At 42.9% G+C, this 17100-nt stretch overlaps 1 protein-coding gene and 1 long non-coding RNA gene across 5 annotated transcripts; one reads left to right on the top strand and one right to left on the bottom strand.

Moving 5' to 3' along the window:
• Window positions 1-1606: 1606 nt before the first annotated feature.
• On the bottom strand, window positions 1607-16731 carry LOC122615844 (3-phosphoinositide-dependent protein kinase 1). Of its 4 annotated transcripts, none has more exons than XM_043790990.1 (6): window positions 16289-16731; window positions 10378-10762; window positions 9839-10213; window positions 2841-3956; window positions 2497-2771; window positions 1607-2191 (listed from the first exon to the last, which is right to left on the bottom strand). In XM_043790990.1, the coding sequence occupies exons 1-6, from the start codon at window positions 16352-16354 to the stop codon at window positions 1886-1888; spliced, it is 2523 nt and encodes an 840-aa protein (XP_043646925.1). In that variant the 5' UTR covers window positions 16355-16731; the 3' UTR covers window positions 1607-1885. The 4 variants fall into 4 exon arrangements, with proteins under 4 accessions (XP_043646925.1, XP_043646926.1, XP_043646927.1 ...); XM_043790991.1 differs by lacking the exon at window positions 16289-16731 and adding an exon at window positions 13760-14462; XM_043790992.1 differs by lacking the exon at window positions 16289-16731 and adding an exon at window positions 13447-13571.
• Window positions 4449-5503, top strand: LOC122615846. Its single transcript, XR_006325876.1, has 2 exons — window positions 4449-4493; window positions 5078-5503. It is a non-coding gene; the product is annotated as an uncharacterized LOC122615846 (long non-coding RNA).
• Window positions 16732-17100: the final 369 nt, after the last annotated feature.

The following is a 17100-nucleotide window of genomic DNA, read 5'->3' as shown; positions in this document are numbered from 1 at the left end:
CTCTCCTCTTAGATTTTAGGTACTGCAGCACAAGCGTAGGGTAAAACAAAGTCAGGTCGTTTTCTGAGTTTTCTGTGGTAGTATCTTACGTAGATATCGAAACCTATGGGAAAGTTGTTGCATTTTGCAACGCTGCATACTGGGACACGCACACCAATTAACCAATCGGTTAGATATTGCCAATTCAAAAAACCAAACAAACCGAAATAAAAACAAATTTGATTGTAATTTTGTTACTTTGAAATGTTTTTGTATTTTTCTTTAATATTTCCTGTTAATGATACGTTCCTTTCGCTCGTTTATCTTTTTTGTTGCGACCAATGTACTTTACTCGTAACATATTTTTTATTTTTACACTATTCTCTTTTTGCCATTCTTGTTCTGGTACTCATATATAGATAATTTATAATTTGTTTAAATATTTATTTTACAGATTTCTCTCACTATTAGTGGCTCTCCGTTCTATGACATCTTTTAATAAATCGTAATTTTCGTTTAATTTAATTAATTGTATACTTATGTGTTGTTGCATATTGCGTTAATTTTAATTTACTTAAGATTAGCAAAAATAATTTACTTAGAAGTAACAAAAAAATTAAATTATGTTTAGATGTATATCGACCAAAGGCGATATGTATGTACAAAATGTATTTTTTGCTTTCTTTCAACTTCGATTTCTTACTCTACACCTCTGCTCATAACTTAATTCCTATAGCTTAAAGGTAAATATGGGAGGGGATGGGCGCGTTCTAGTAGTAATAGTTGTAGTAGTGGGCGCAACCTAGACGTTTACAAAATTTAACTAATTCGCGAGAGTTTAAGAAACTTTTCCCAGTCTGTCTTACTTACATCTATTACACATTACTTTGTATAAGACTTGTTTTACACACTCAATTGGAATCGGGTGGAGACAACGACCGCAATGTCTTGACAATTGGAACTACGACGCTGAGTTTCTAGTGGCGGCCCTTACAAAATAAAAATTAAACCAAATTCAAAATTCGTTCTTTCATTAGGGTTACAATTAGAGTAGCTCAAGTCTTATACATTTCTTCATAGGGCAAATAGGTAAACGAAAAGCATAATGACAATGATAAATATTGATAATTAGCGTTAAGCGGTATATTAGAATTACCTAGAAAGTTGAGCGTGAAGCTGGAAAAACACCGATTATTATTTATGTGGCATCGATGGCTTTCCGGCTATTTCCCCATCTCCTTTCCCACGTCTTAGGCTTCTTTTGCCGTGCGCATATATATATATATATATATATATATATAGCTAATATAATTCTTTACATAGTTACAATGTTTACAAAATGTACATAAACATATACGTGATCCGTTTGCCACGATAACAGAAACAAAAATCCCATTTCTCCAGATATTATATATATTACAGTTTCCAGAAATTTTTCTAGTATTTCACAATTTAAATACGGCTTTTAGTTTGCTTCACGAAATAAGTTTAAGTTTAAGCCTAGAATGCCACCTTGCCTCCGTTTTCAACGATCTGGCCTGATCTGCATATCGATCCGATCCTAATTCGGTAATTCATTTAAATTGTGACTAACTACGCTCTAAATACGAATATATTTGTATTTATGTATGATGTATATAAATATTTAATTTAAATTTTAAATTGAATTTAGTTGTTATAGATGTAATTTACTTTAGATTAGTTTATGTTAGTGTTCTATTTTTCGCCTTCAGCACAATATATAACGAAAAACAGAAATTGGGTTCTAATTAGCACTAAAGACACGATCATTAGTTCCCCTTCATCAGCTACTTCTACTTCTATTCCCGCCCTCTTTTACTCCATCGCTTCGTTTGCACTAAATTTCAACTAAATTAATTTCACATTTCTACAAATAGGACTACGTTTACTTGGACGCCGTTTTCTTGCTTGGTGACGTCCCCGTTCTGGTGCTACCCAATGTCCGATTGTCGGACGCCGTCGAAGCCTGAGAAGCGTTCACGGGGGAACTGCGACGCGCAGTGGGCGAATTGCTTGAGGAGGCGGCGGATGAATTCGAGATGACAGCGAGGCTATTGCTGCTTCCGCTGGAGCAGGAGACTGCAGATGTGGAGGAAGGATCTCCATAGGTTAGCTTTCGCATGCTTTCAATGGCTTCCGACCAGTGGATTGCATAGCCTTCGGGATCATCCAGGTAGTAGGTGCGATTTGGCTGCAATGGAACCGAGAGAAGAAAAATGAGTTGAGCGCAACGCTAAATTTAACCCCATTCACCAGACAAGTTTAAGTTTTTATCTGCCTTGCGTGTGCAGTTTTCAATGCCGCATTTAATTTGTTTTCATAGTCAACACGTGCCCGGGGCATAAAATTACGCTTAAATTGCTTTTCAGTGGGCGTGCGACTGGCAACGAAGCACTAACTGTGATGTCATCGGTTCAACAAACTTATGCTTTCTCAGATTTCCGCGTTGCCCCTCGTGTATCCTTAACCCACCATACGTAAACAACATACACTTACCGTATGAACAAAAAATATTTTGAAGTTTTTGTACTCCGCACGCAGATCTGGGCTCCACGGAATTTCGCCCTTTTTGATCATCTGCACTGGATCGATATAGATGAGTCTCGGTCCCGTGGTCAGCAGAAGCATTCGCTTGCGGGCAAACAGACCCTTGCGCTTGTTGACAAACCCCTTCTTGAGGATCACCTCGCCGTCGGCAAAAACGTGCCACTTGTCAGTCTTTTGTTGCTCGAGGCGCTGCAGCTTCTCGGCATCGTTCAGGTCAAAGGAGTCTGAAGAAAAAGAAAATACATTTATAAGTCAACGTCTTCGTCTGGGGAACCACGCAAATGGACACTTACTCTTTGCGGTTGATCGCTTGACGGGCACGGCCACACTGCTCCCAACGCCCAATTCTGCACTAAGCAGTCGCGATATCTGCCGTTCGTCAAGGCCCGGCTCCAAGTCCCCGGGCACAGTATAGCTGGACCTGAAGTCCTCATCCTGGCTTACGCCCGGCAGGTAGGGGTAGATGGGGGGAGGGGTTTGTTGACGGAGCGTCTGCCAGTCGATGCCAGCGAAGAACGGGTGCGCCCGAATGCTCTCATAGTAGCCAAACTCGTCCTGAGCACCCAGGCGGTCTCGCGGGTCGACACGGAGCAGCTTGCGCACCAGGTCCTCGGCATCCTTATCAAAGCCCTGCGGGAAGTCCACGGCGCAGTCAAGGATCTCTTTAAAGATTACATAATCGTTGCTGCCACGGAATGGCGGTAAGCCGGCGATCATCTGGTAGACAATACAGCCTAGAGCCCACAAGTCCGCCGCCGGGGTTATGGGTCCATTTTGGAGCACTTCCGGTGAAACATACTGGGCAGTGCCCACAAAGCTGGCCTTTCGGTGACGGTTGTAACGCCTCTGACGGTGGCGCGGGGAGTCCATCTCTTCCTGCTGCTGCTCGTCGTCGCCCTCGCCATCGTCCAACTCCTCCGAATCGCGATCGTAGTATTCGTCGTCCTCGTTGTCCAGCCGGTCGCTGTCTTCGTCGTCGTCATCGGAGTGGCTGCGCCGCTGTTCCGAACAGTGCTCCGTGGCCAGCGCTCTTTCTTGGGCCGTCATCACCTTGGCGGACCCGAAGTCGGCGATCAGCGTGTGCATGTCCTCGTCGAGCAGGATGTTCTCGGGCTTGAGGTCGCGGTGAACCACGTTGCGGCGGTGCATGTGCTCGCAGGCCAGCAGAAGCTCGGCGGCGTAGTGGCGCGTGCAGGCCACGTCGAAGCTGCCCACGCGGTTGATGTATGGCAGCATGTCGCCCTTGCGTGCGTACGTCATCACAAAGTAGAGGGAACGCTGGTCCTGGAAGGTGCACGACAGGTTCACGAAGCCGGGCACATTGGTCATCTGGTGCATCACCTCGCGTTCCCGCTTGATGTAGTCCTGCTTCCGTTCGCGCAAGATCAGCCGCTTCTCGCACACTTTAACTGCAAGGAGTAGATCGAAAGACAATACGGTCAGATATGGGTTGAAAAAAGGAGACATACAGTTGTAGATTAAATTACATATGTATGTGCGGAATTCATGATTCTGGAGTTCAGTATCCACCATACTTTCGCTCAGTGATACAGATAAGTCCGACTTGGCTGGCAAACCACATTTTGCTTGCGGGAACCGCTCTTGGCAACAACAAAGACATAGACATATACATACCGATGCAAGTGATTAAATATTTGTATTTAAAAATGCGACATATGTATGTATGTACAAATAAGCACACAAAATGTACGCGTGAGAATAATAAAACAGCACACAAACCAGCTAGCATGCATGGTTTTTTTTTTCTGGCACAACAGGCGACCAAAATTTCACAGTCCGGTGGACTTCCCCTAAATTTTGGTGGCCCAATCAGACACTGCTTGCGACTCTTTTGTGACCTGGTGAAATAAAGTACTTTCAGTGGAGAGACAACCGTAGAAGAGAAATGAAGGGCAATAGGCAAGGAAGACGGGAAAAGAAAACGAGTAAGAGGCGAGAGGGGAATTTTGATTTCAAAACTCAGATCAAATTGCTAAATTAACAGCGAGACAAACGAAAGCGAGCGCCCTTAGAGGAACTTGTTTTGACTGCCTGCTCTTTCCCGCTTTCCGGCCCCCTAAGAAATCACAGCAAGCCAGAACGTTTGAGCGCGATGGAGAACGCAGAGTTAAACAAATTTTAAACTGGTTGTTGAACTGGAATCCGCGAAAAGAGAGAGGGCAGCAGGAGCAAGAGGGCAAGTGAGAACCACACAGATGGGCCGTGTGAAACGGTGTTTCAAGCTTGCATCCCACTCCCTCCCGCACGGGGTTAACGGTTATTATGATTGCGAGTGGGAGAGTTTTGACCGCTTATCAGTAGTTTCCCATTTGTTTCTGCCCGCCGTTATTTTGTTTTCCAATCACGAATACGCTTTTGATTGACAATCGCAACGGAAAATCACAAATCTGGTGAAAATAATGCTAAAAATAATAAATTAGCCCCAACCATATCTGTCGACATTTCACACTATCATAAGTCTATAGGCAAAAATAAATTTCAAGATAATTTTGCATTTATTTTTTTGCAGGTCCCTCTATCAAGATCAAAACAAAACGGTGTGCCAACAACTATTCGCGGCAACAGAGGGTAAACAGAACAGGGAAAATCAAATAGAATAAAAAATGAAATCGGAATCTTGTCTAAAAAACATCGGGGGCGATAAGTCGTCGGTCGAGTGGCAACAAAATAAACACAAAGAGGAAAAACAAAATACAGCAATTAAAAGATTAACAAAGCACGGCGGGAGCAACAACAAATAACCGAGAAATCAAAAAGAACAGAACGAAAATGTTTTTTATGCGTTTTAAATTTCCCAAGCGATGAACAGCACAAAAAAAGTGCGTAAAAACAGAATTGACCTTCAAAACTGTGTTGCGCAAAATATAAAAAAATCGATGTGATAATCGTTCCGATCCGATGCAATAAAAACATTACCTATTTCACCTTCGCTTTATTTTTTTCTCGAATGTTTGCGCATGCTTGGCCTTTTACTTCACCTTAATTAAGAAAGTCACATTATTAATTCACTTGGCGGCTCTACTCTGATATTTGTGGTTCCTTTTTTTCCCGATTTTGGTTAAGTTTAATGACCTCCTGATAAGCATAGCCTTGAACTTGCTGCCGTTTCTGTTTCTCTTTTCCCCTGTCGTGCAGCATGTGCAGCAACAACAACACAAACATCACCGAAAGTAAACACATAAGTAAACAGCCAACAAACAGCTGCAAAGCGGTGAAAAAAAAACGGCACAATTCGCCGTCTAAGCATAAATATTTGCCCGAAGCTCGCTCTTAAGGTTTTAGAGTTGCCACCTCGGTTTTTTCCCGCTAAATCAGAAGTACTTTTGTAATACTTTAAACAGTATCCTCTTCACTGCTTATGTTTTTTGATATTTTTGGTCACAGTACAACATTTTCGACTGTCTCATTTCGCCACAACAACGCAAACACAGATATAACACAAAAAGCGCATCATGGGTTAATCAAGGCACAAATAAAATGCAGAAATCAAACACAGGCGAGTGGAGGAAAATAACAACGAAAACAACAAGAGTGCAACTTGTTGCTGCAAGGAATGCTATCCAACGAGTTTTAGAATGACAGAGCGAGATAGAGCTACACCGATTGACTACACCGACCAGAAAGTTAGTGTGAACGCGTCGATAAAGCAGTGCCGTGTGTGAGCGGTACACGAACACAGATTCTATAAATAAACTAAAATAAAGATTCTGCAACCTTATTGTGGTTGCAAGTTGTTCTTGCTGCTGGAAGACAACGACCGAAATCAACTCCAACTACTCCAAGAAGAAGTTGAGGTCCCGACTACACTCGGAAGGAAATACTGTGACAATAAAAGCTAACTAGGGGATACGAAGTATGCTGCCACAAGCTGAGATCGGTTCAAATTTGGGGAATCACACGCGACAAGGCGCAGCCGCCACCAACTTGGAAATGGCAGGCCGCTCTTTGTCGTTCTGTTCCGTCGTCGATCGTAGACATAAATCTTACAAAACGCCAATAGCCACTTCAGTTCTATTTCCATTAATTGGCCTCCCATCAGCTAGCGCGGTGACATAACATATATGTAGTTCTTTAAAATGGAAGTGGGTGTCACCGTCACCAGAGTCGAAAAACAGGCACCTTAAAATATCACTACGGTATACTCGATACAAAATCCACCCAGGTAAACACAAGCAAAGAGGAAACAACGAGAGTGGGTCAAAAAGCTAAGAGTCTGGAGTTGTCCCTCGTTTTAGTGTTCTATGATTGGACTCGACTAGCTATGGCTCGTTATTCTTAAAGAACTCCAGCACAGTTAAAATATTCTCGTAATCACCTAAGTGCACCTCACTGATCAAAATGGTAAATTTACTCCACCGATATTTAATTTAGCAGCTTTCACAGTAAGCCGGCTGTGGAGCTTTCGAGTTGGGTTTTTATGTAGGCTCGTGCATATTTTTATTGTTATTATTGTTGGTTGTTGCTCCACTCGCTCCTGGCCCAACAGCCCGCCAAATGTCCTTGGCACGTGCATGGGACACCCACCCACCCGACCCCCCTCCACCATCTGCCGACGACGACAGCTGCGGCCACCGTATAAAAGAGAAAACGAAAGGCAAGGTGCAAGACAGAAAATTATGAATAAGCCTGGGGGAGTAAGCTGGAAAGGATTGCAGCGACAGGATTCGAGTCATGGGTTGAATGACCCAGTTCCTCGATCCAATATCACATTACGGAGCCAAAAGAGAACCCCCCTTGGCAGCCAAGCAAACGACTATTTCAGTTGAATACCCCCGGCCGCAGCCAGCTGCGACTGCGCAGCAGCAGCTGCTGTCCAAAAATAAATGTGTAATTAAAAATAACACCGTGGAGCGGGCACAAAGGTGACTGCCGAGAAAGTACCAGACAGCAACCCCCAAGAAAGAATATGGAGTCGAGGAGACTCAAGGAACTGGAGAACTGGATGGGAAATCCAAACGTAGCCCGATAAGAAAGGCAAACGGGTTCGAGACCAGGATTGCGTGTGCGAGAAATTCTGTGGCCCAAAAACAGGGGCGTAGAAACTGGGGTACTTTGAAAATGCTTATATACCTATGTACCTACTATGGAGCAGACTAGTATTTAGCAAGTTCTTAGCTTTCCCGATTTAAACTAGCTCGCTTAACTGTACACGAGTACCTAACAAGTACCATAATAAAAAACTTTGAATATGCTTGGCATAAATATGACTGCCGACTCTGGCTCTCCGCCTCTCTCCAACTCTCTTGCTCCCTTAATTCAGGATTATATGGACGAGCACGTGTTGTTAAGGAACAATCTTCCATTGCAAGAATCGAAAATTCGGAATCCAGGTAGGCGAGCGGAAAATAAAGACACCCCGAAGAATGTGGCATGTGTATGTTGTTGCCAAAGATGATGAAATACATAGCTGCGCAGGAAATGTGAAAAGCCCAAACCGAATTTCGTATGGCGTCAAATAGACGCCGCTGTCGTCATCGAACAGGCAAAACAACAACAATGGCGCCGGTAAAGTGCGTAGGTAAGAGCGAGACGGAGCGCATGAAAACGAAAACTGCTGCGTTCATCGTGAATCTGCGTGCGTGTTCATTTCTGTTCGTGTGTGTGTTCGTGCGTGGGAGGCGCCTGCGCCAGTGTGTGCTGCGATGTGCTGAGTGTGTACGTGGTTGGGGGAAAATTGTTGCTGGCTATGAAACCCATTCGGTTGAAGGCAACAACACAACCCTACAAACCTGCCGAAATACGAACACTGACCTTCAAGCCAGCGCCGACTCTGCTGCTCCCGATTGCAAATAGTTGGCAATATTAGCTTGTACTCAATGCACCAGCTGCATCGGATTCAATGTCAAAAGTGCAAACAAAATACGTTTATTAATTTAACGGAGCGCCACGCGTAGGGGAAACTGTTTACGACTTGTGTGAGTGCGCTTCCTATTTTTAAACAAATTGACTTTGTTATTATTGGCCTTTCGCTGTACATGCAATTAAAGCGGCCAGAGAAGTAATAACAGCTTTAGGCAGAGACAGCGTATCGGAGGGGGAAGCAGTGCGAGAGAAGGAGACAACGCAAGAAACAGAGAGATTCTGGATAAGTAATCGCAACCCTCACTTCCACAAAAGAAATTCCAGTTATATAGTTGATAATACTGACAGCGCTCTTTGGTTCTACCGAATTCCCCAAAGACTCCGCCTGCCCCTCACTGCAAATGCATTCTGATAACCACGTGCCGTTGTTCTCCCCACAGTTTCCATTGTTTCTGTGCGTGTTTCTGTTTGCGTTTGCATTTATGCAACACGTGCCTCCCGCCTCCCTCCTTTTGTGACTGTATTGATTTGCTGCTGTCGAGGTTAAATTATTGCCACCGCCACTAACCGCCTACACGCCCACTAAAAAGCACTGGAACCACTGAAAATCTTTAAGCAAATTGGCTTAGCACAAATAAACACAAGGTGGAAAAATAAGTCAGCATAAATATACACACTATGTGGTGTATAGCCTCTTAAAACAATGCCTCGAGAAATCTAGTGAACAACACCTAACAGCTGCTTTCCAGCTCGTTTTCAGACTGGTTTATTTGCCGTTAATTCAAATTGCAATATAAAACGGGGAACGGCTAAACAGCTGATGGTGCGCGCCAGCGCGACGCCAGATAGTCGCCAACGTCAGCTTTCGGCTTTAATCGATAAACAAGTTAAACAAAAGCAAGGAGCTACGGTGCGACATGCCGCTTATCACCCTGATAACAGGCCAGCGTCGTTTTTCAGCAAGTTTGACGGACGGACTGATGAAATTACCAATAACAAAAGGGTCACGTGTGCGTTTCCCAAATGTTTTCCTAATCATGATTGGCTTGCGGTTGGTGCTGTTTCATAGCAGGCAGTGGAAGAAACCGTATGCCTTGGAAAATGTTGACCAATTTCGCTGAAAATCTGACAATATCCGGCCGGCATGTGCAACACTCCCATAGGAAGGCGCACATCCTCGATCGAAGACGCCCCTCGTGAGTATTGGCTCAACACAGTATACGCATATACGCGATGTAGGCGATTGTTGGCGAGCCAAGCCGGTGACAGGCAGAGCGGAGTGGCAACAAAAGCGCCGCGTCTACATGGCGACCGCATTCTCGCGCTGGCGCCAAGCAGAGGCCATACAAGTGCCGTGCAAATGCTGTGGGCGGCCGTCGGACTAGTGGCACACTGCGCGAAAGTAGGTGCCGACTCACTAACTAACTAGTGTTAAGGTAGTACCCACTAGAACCCAAAGAGGACTTACTTGCATACTCGCGGCGAGAGTGTATGTCCACGGCTAGGTAAACTATGCTGTAGCTGCCCTCGCCTATGTAACGACCGAAAATGAAATCGTTCGGAGACCTCCTGGGCGCAGGATTCTGTAGCTGTTGCTGCTGCTGCGGTTGTTGCTGCTGCGGTTGTTGCTGCTGCTGCTGCTGCTGCGGCGGCTGTTGTTGCTGTTGCTGCGTCTGGTAGCCCTGCTGATGCTGCTGCCGCAACATGTCCAGTATCTCCGTCTGCTGCCTTATGTCATTCTCGTACTGTTGCAAACTGCAGTTGTGCAACTTGCTGCAATTCGGTGTCGTGGCCACCGACGAACTGTTGCTAGCAACCGCTGCCGCCAAAGGCGAAGTGTGGCCTGCCAGAGAAAAGCAGAGAGATTGCGTTAGCGTCGAAGCAAAAACATGTTGCCAACGGGCAAAGAGCTGTGTTTAAAGAACAACTTGAACACACACTCCTTTTGGGTTACTCTGTCACTGCCAGTGACACGCAAATTCTTCAGCAACACAGAATTGAGCTTACCGTTTGTCAGATACTTGCTACTGCCGTAGCGACTGTTGTTGTTGTTCTCAGCGGCCGATACCGCTCCGCAGCCGCACGTGTGTTGCTGTTGGTGCAGCCGCGACGCCGCTTCGACGACCACGGCCAAGTCTTTTAGGTTGATATCTCTAAAATTCGACTCGCCCAAGGACACTGTTGCTGAGGCTTTCTCCTTGGCCATAGCCGGCATTGTTGCCGCTGTTGCCGAAGTTGCTGCGGTGGTAGCAATGTTGAAGTGCTGCTGTTGCTCGACGCCGTTGCTGCTGCAGTTTTCGCCGCAATCCGATGCTACCGAGATTACGGCTGCCGCTGCGATTCCGCTAGCGCCACTGCCTGGCAATTGGAGCTGCTGCTGTGCACCGTTAATCTGGAAAAATATATGCAAAGTATTTGCGATTAAAACAATGCTAAATTTAATATGGTACATCATTTGCTTCCTCCTTTTTGTTTCGATTACAACGTTTTGACATTTTGCTCAGTTTACTGCTTTAATTCCAAATGGCCGCAATTTACAAAGAAAAACCCCCAACTCGCTTCTCTTGGTTTTTCGAGGCTTATATTAAACGAGGAATTGGACACGCAATAAATTAACTTTCTGCTGAGCAACCGCAAAGCCTCGGAGACGGGGTTCCAAAGCGGAACTCAAGAACAGGTCCACAAAAAGCAGAACGACAACAGTCGGCCCAATGGTCCGCCATTGACGTCAAGTTCATTGCCATGTTGTTTTTGCTTTACGCTTTACTTTGTGTGACTTTGATTTTGGCGGGTTCAAGGACTTGGAGCATAAAAATATAATAAAGTTCATTGCCACCTGTTTACATTTCTATTAGAAGTTTATGCTGCTGGACTTTGGCTTTGTTTTCGTGCCCTTCTCGTTTATTCGTTCGCTTGTGTTTCTTTGTTGAACAGTTTACGCTAAGCGAACCAAATTTCTGTGGCGTGATTTCTTAAGGAATTAAAACCACGGGGAAGCCCTCAGCTAGTACATCAGCAGCCCCACAGACTAAAGTGATGAGAATCACGTGTGTGCAAATATGATACACTGTACACATCAATCGACAAAAGCCCAACTCAGATAAGAAACCAGTCAGCTTCAGCCCAGATTATTAATTATGCAACAGACACACCATAAAACCCAGCCACACAAACTCGGAATATGAATAAAAATCAAAAAACCATAAAAACAAGGTGAGCAAATGCGTCAATGAAAGTTTCAGCTGTTAGCTAATTTAAGAGCAACGAGCCAAAGATTAAGATACGAATGAAACTAGGCTTCGTTATTGGGGATTTGGGCCCTGACATAGGAACCCAGACGCACAAAAGACAAAAACAAAAGAAGTTTCGTTCGAATTCAATCCGATCCATTTAAAAATTGATCTTTTCGTCTGGGAAGGCCTCAAGGGTCCCCGTCCCCAAGTCCCTAAAACAGGTGTATTATCTACGGCCAACAACAAGCCACAAGCCCTCAATGGTAATCGTTGTTATAATGGGTCCGACGTGCGTCACTCGGATTGGAATGCGGTTGGTTTACTTTTCATGCCCGCAGCTCTCGTACTCGCAACACAATTGGAAATCAGAAAAAACCGTCTCTTTTCTTTCTATGTTAAAACATGACCTCAACAACACGCCGTGATACACCCACTAGTCAATCCAAACAAAATAAACATACAATTTTCAGATATTTGAATTCTGCCGCTTTAACGCATTAAAAACAAAGCAAAAAAAAAAAAACATTTTAAAAAAGTTGCCAACCCACTTTTTTTTTTTGAGATTTTTGCGACTGCGACGCTAATTAAGACGACGATCTGCGTCAGCGGCTGAAACTAGTCAACCAATTGGTGAATGGCACAAAAAGCTTCAGAGACCGAAAGCAAAACAGGAAATACCCAAAATTCCAAATTGTATTGTTGTCCATTACATGGCTTTAACCAGATTTCCACGTCACCCAAACCCGAAAAACTCATTTGCATCCAGACGAGCGTTATAATGGCGATATGAAGAAGATCCACGTCCATAAAGATGCCGTGGAAAAATTTCAAAGAATCGAGAAAGTCTACCCAGAGTGGGCGTGTATTGCGGCAAGAAATGCTGAAAACCAAAAGATCCGCTATATCACGTGGGGGATGCGAATGAGGATGGGGATATGGGGGATATATGTAACCGATCTATAAACATAGAGCAGAAGCGCTCGACGTCTCGTTGTCGGCGGCGTCTGCGGCGTCTAGACAAAAATGACATTTAAATTAATCTATTTTATTGCCAGGCCAACGCCGTTGGACGGTTTGCAGCCACCGAACCGATCCCCCTTGCTGCACGCCCCTGTCTTGACACTGCCACTGCCCCAGCGTCCGTGTTCAATTTATATTTATAAATAAAATTTTCGTCTACAGAATGCAGCCAATTGAAAGCAAAAAATGCAGCACAGAGAGGACGTTTGATTAGAAATAGCCAGAAAACAGTGGGAGGCGATGTCTATCTCAAGGTATTTGACCAAAGTTTATTGCGAAAGAAAAACAAAACCGTACACGCTAAGTATACACAAAATGTTTTTAGTTTTGACACATTGAAATTATAAAAATCTTGTCGAGGCCACACAAAAAATAAAATAAAGGTAGAACTAGCATTATGGTTTTTTTTGGTTGCCTGCTAAATGGCAAACGAGCCCCTAAGACTAATTCAGAAACTATTGTATATACCAGTATGTGTATGTATACATATCTGATTGCTATATCATATTTATCTGTGCGTTTCAACAGCTCCTAGGCGGAAAGTTACTGATACTACTAAATAGCAGAGTGCAAATGTTGCTGGCATCAGCAGGCATACAATGTTATATGCAAACAGTAATAAAAAATTTGCGAAATTTTCGCAGCATTTTTATCACTTATGTGTTTTACCCGACTCTTTTGGCTTTGTATTTTTAGCCAACGCCTTTCCGTGAATTTTTATTGGACAGACCACCCAGATCAGGCGATTATTGTTGTGAGGATAGTTTTGCATAAGTCACGCTCTTTTCCCCCAGTGATGTAGTTTTCGTAAATGACACAGTACCTGAACTAGGTTCATTTCCAAATTCTGGTCTTAAATTTAACGAGCAATTTTGAACTTGTGATTAAACTCGAGTTTTTCGATTACCTTAATAGAAAAGGCACGGCCTGCTTTCATGTTACGTACATTGCATTTTCACAGTAGTCGTGTCAAACTTCAAATTATTTTGTGAAAATATTGTCTGTCCTGCAGCTTAGTGTAAATATTGCAGTACCAAATAGTAAAAATGCGCTTATGAATGAAAACGCACGCAGAGAGAGCGGCAGTGCGCTAAACAAGAATGCAAATGAGACGACTCTCGCACGCACACACTTACGTTTAGGTGCTGGGGCATCGACGGGCACTCTCTGTTTGTGTATGTTGTAATTTCGATTTGGGGTACAAATTCCAATGGGCACACGAAGGAAGAAGAAGAGCCAGCCAGCGCGTACACGCACACACACTGTGCAAAGCGCGCGTATTTTTCAGCTCTGCGCGTGCCTTTGTCTATGTATGTGTGCGGTTTTAATTTTATTTATTTCTCTGCTTTGATGCTTAACATTCGCTTGTGCTTCTCTCGATTTGCACAATTATTAATCCGCCACAGTATGTTTGTTGAAAACAAATCACAACAGTTCGCCAGAAAACAACAATAATCAAGACAATAATTCCGACGCAGTAGGAAAATTTATAAGAAACGAGACGCTGTATGTGTCTGTTATTTTTTTTATGTCCTCTTCTTTTTCTAGGAACTGGCTCACTCTCATACGTTGTACTACTTTAATTTGACTAATGAAAACAATCGGTTAAATACTTTGAACACAACACGGAGGATACACTTATTTTTATTCCGATTCAGATTTTATGTAATTTGTTTGGCCTTTTGTGGAGTATTATTTAATCGCACCACCACAGCACAACATCACACGAACTTGGGGCGTCGTGTATCTGCCTGTGTATGTATATCAATGCCAGCGCTGTGTGGGTGTGTGTGTGTGCGTCGTCGAACGCCGCGTGCACGAAGCGTCTGGTTTGAAATCCAATAAGAAACTATGGTCGGGCGAGACTTTGACTTCCAAGCGTTTGGCCCGAGCAGAGCAGCCGATGGAAGTCGAGCGCCACCCGAGAGAACGCTCTTCCGCTCAGGCGCTCTCTCAGTTAAATGGGGCCAAAGCAGCGCAGTCGCGTCTCCGCTGGCGTCACAATTTTTTACAAGGCGAACAAGTTGCGCGCCACTTTTGAGAGCGTAATTGTTGCACTGTAATTGTTTGCTAGCGACTTTTTATAAATAAACAAGACGAGGCCAGGCGAAAACAAGTTCCAATCAAAGTCCACAAGCAAACTACATAAGTACAAAGAGAACGCACGCTCTTTTTGTAAGAGAGAGAGGACGACCGCATTCCTAACTGTAAACAAGCAAGAAGTGGAGACTCTAACGTAGCGGGAAAGAGATGGCGACAGGCTAAGAATGCGGCGCTGCTGGAAAAACTCGTTTTTCCCGCTGGAAAATGTGGACAAAAAAGAATTTGAGGAATTTTCGTACGAGAGAGAATGAGAAGTGGTGTAAAAATAAACAAAGCCAAGGAAAGGCAAGGAGAAAGGAATCCGAACCCGATTACGAGTACACACACACGGCAACGAATGAAGTGGGAAGGAATGGCTGAAAACAGAGCGGACAAAACAAAATGCTTGAAAAGCGAAGGGGCAGCTCAAAGCGGAGGCAGATACATGCGTAGTAAACAAAACAGCGACGGCAACTTCAAGTGTAAATAAATATTATAAACGATGTAGATGTATGTATGCGGATGAGTGCGTAACAAAAACAGTAAAAATAACGACAACAAATCGAGCAACAGACATGCAAGTGAAAGGCGTTTACGTTGTTTCCCTCCACTTCTTAAGTTATTTACAAAATGAATACGGGTAAGAGAAAAAATGATCAGCTCGGTGGAGGAGAGCAAGAGAGGGGATAACATTTTACATTTTGCTGGTTGCAAGAGAAAATAAAATAAATAATTCAGTTATTTGCCGCTGCTAATAGAAAGAAATTAAAAGTGCACAAAACCATAATAAATTGTTGTTTAGAAACCAGCTAATCAAAAACAAACGAATAGTGAGCTGGAAGCATTGCCTATTTGCTGCGTATTTTTGTTGTTGAGGCAATGAACTGCAGTTGTTAAATACATTTAGTTATGAGTTTTATTTGGGTTGTCCAGAGGAGTGGTCTTTTTTAGGTGCCTGCAAATTAATTATACACATCCACTGCCTATTTATATTGCGAAATATAAGCATCTGAAAAGGTATTTATAATTAACTCCTTCTGGATAGGTTTAAAAGCAATGACAGACAGTCATTGAATCATCTTATTTTATTGCCCACTTAGTGGAGACTTTATGGCTTTGATCTTTAAATGTTATAACAAAACGTGGTGTCAATGGAAATTTTTTAGATGCAATATACGGAAATCTAACAAATATTTAAATTTTTTAGCTACAAAAATTACAAAAGATGAAACAAATAATTTTGCCATATACCTGCAAAAATATTAAATTTCACAGTCTGGCGAGATAATCTATTTTATTAAATTATTTTCCAGCTTGTTTATTTTGTGAACAAAATAATATATTTAGAACCAGTATATTTATTCAAAAACTGTTTTATGTAATAATTCGATAAAATAGATGACAGATATCTCTTTAAACTTGAATTTCCCAACACTAACAATTTTAAGTAGACTTTTTATATAAAGAGATATCCGTTTATCTTTATACTCATGCAATTAGGGCCAATTACTTTAAACACCACACTTTTTAAAGTCACTATTACGAGTTATTAGTTTTTCTTGATTTTTTTTTGGAATATTTACCTTGATGGACTTTATTTTGCGCACAACGTAGTTGTTAATTTTGTTGGACCAGCTTTTACATTTCATGATATTTTTCGCGGTCTCCTCCGTTCTCGGGGAGGATAAAGAGGCAGAGAACAACGGTAAACGGTTTGCTTTAGTCAGTTGAAGTTTCTCGCCTCACTCATAATTTCAGTTGCATTTCCTTTCACTGGTTTTTCTATAATTTTTTTTATTTGCTTCACTTTTATTTGTTCACTTTATTTGTTTTCACCGGCGACAGTTGTAAAACATTCGCGATTCCGAATTATAATTGTAAGTATACGTATACACAAAGACTCGGGTCTTACTCGCTTTTCTTTTTGGCGCGTTGTAAGGAAAACTCGGCCGTTGCGGTTTTTCCAACTGTGCGTCAAGTTTGCATGCGCGATAACGACCGAACCCGTCAAATTTCCGATTCAAAGTGAAACGAAAAGGCGAACGAAAAGGCAATGAGAGCGCGCTAAACGGGGAACGGCGGCATTGGGCCACAGTCACTGAACCGAGAGCGCAGAGAACTGGAAGAGAGAGAAGAGTTTATGGTGCGAAAAAGAGGTGTGGAGAAGTGGAAGAACTTCCATTTGTGTTTTAATCGACACACACATGAATAATGGGAAAATTATGTGATTTCTTTATGCTGGTTATATTTTTTTTTTTTGAATATAGTGTGTTTTTAATGGATTTTGTTTATGTTTCTTTTATTTTACATATATGGCATCTGTTGAAAATTCTGTTACACTAAAGTTTTGATTGCTTTTAATTTAGGCCTTGAATTATTTGCAGGTCTTTCGAAA

This window comes from Drosophila teissieri, chromosome 3L (assembly GCF_016746235.2).
Source record: "Drosophila teissieri strain GT53w chromosome 3L, Prin_Dtei_1.1, whole genome shotgun sequence".
In the NCBI taxonomy this organism is placed as follows: domain Eukaryota; kingdom Metazoa; phylum Arthropoda; class Insecta; order Diptera; family Drosophilidae; genus Drosophila; species Drosophila teissieri.
This window is presented reverse-complemented; position numbering and strand designations above follow the sequence as displayed.

Bases quoted from the DNA above. Each gene is read 5' to 3' on its own strand.
- LOC122615844 (XM_043790990.1), bottom strand. From the start codon at position 16,354: ATGAAATGTAAAAGCTGGTCCAACAAAATTAACAACTACGTTGTGCGC. The intron at 10,214-10,377 runs GTAAGCTCAATT...TTTCTCTGGCAG, and splicing joins TAGCAAGTATCTGACAAACG to GCCACACTTCGCCTTTGGCG. The intron at 2,192-2,496 runs GTAAGTGTATGT...GTTCCATTGCAG, and splicing joins AAATATTTTTTGTTCATACG to CCAAATCGCACCTACTACCT.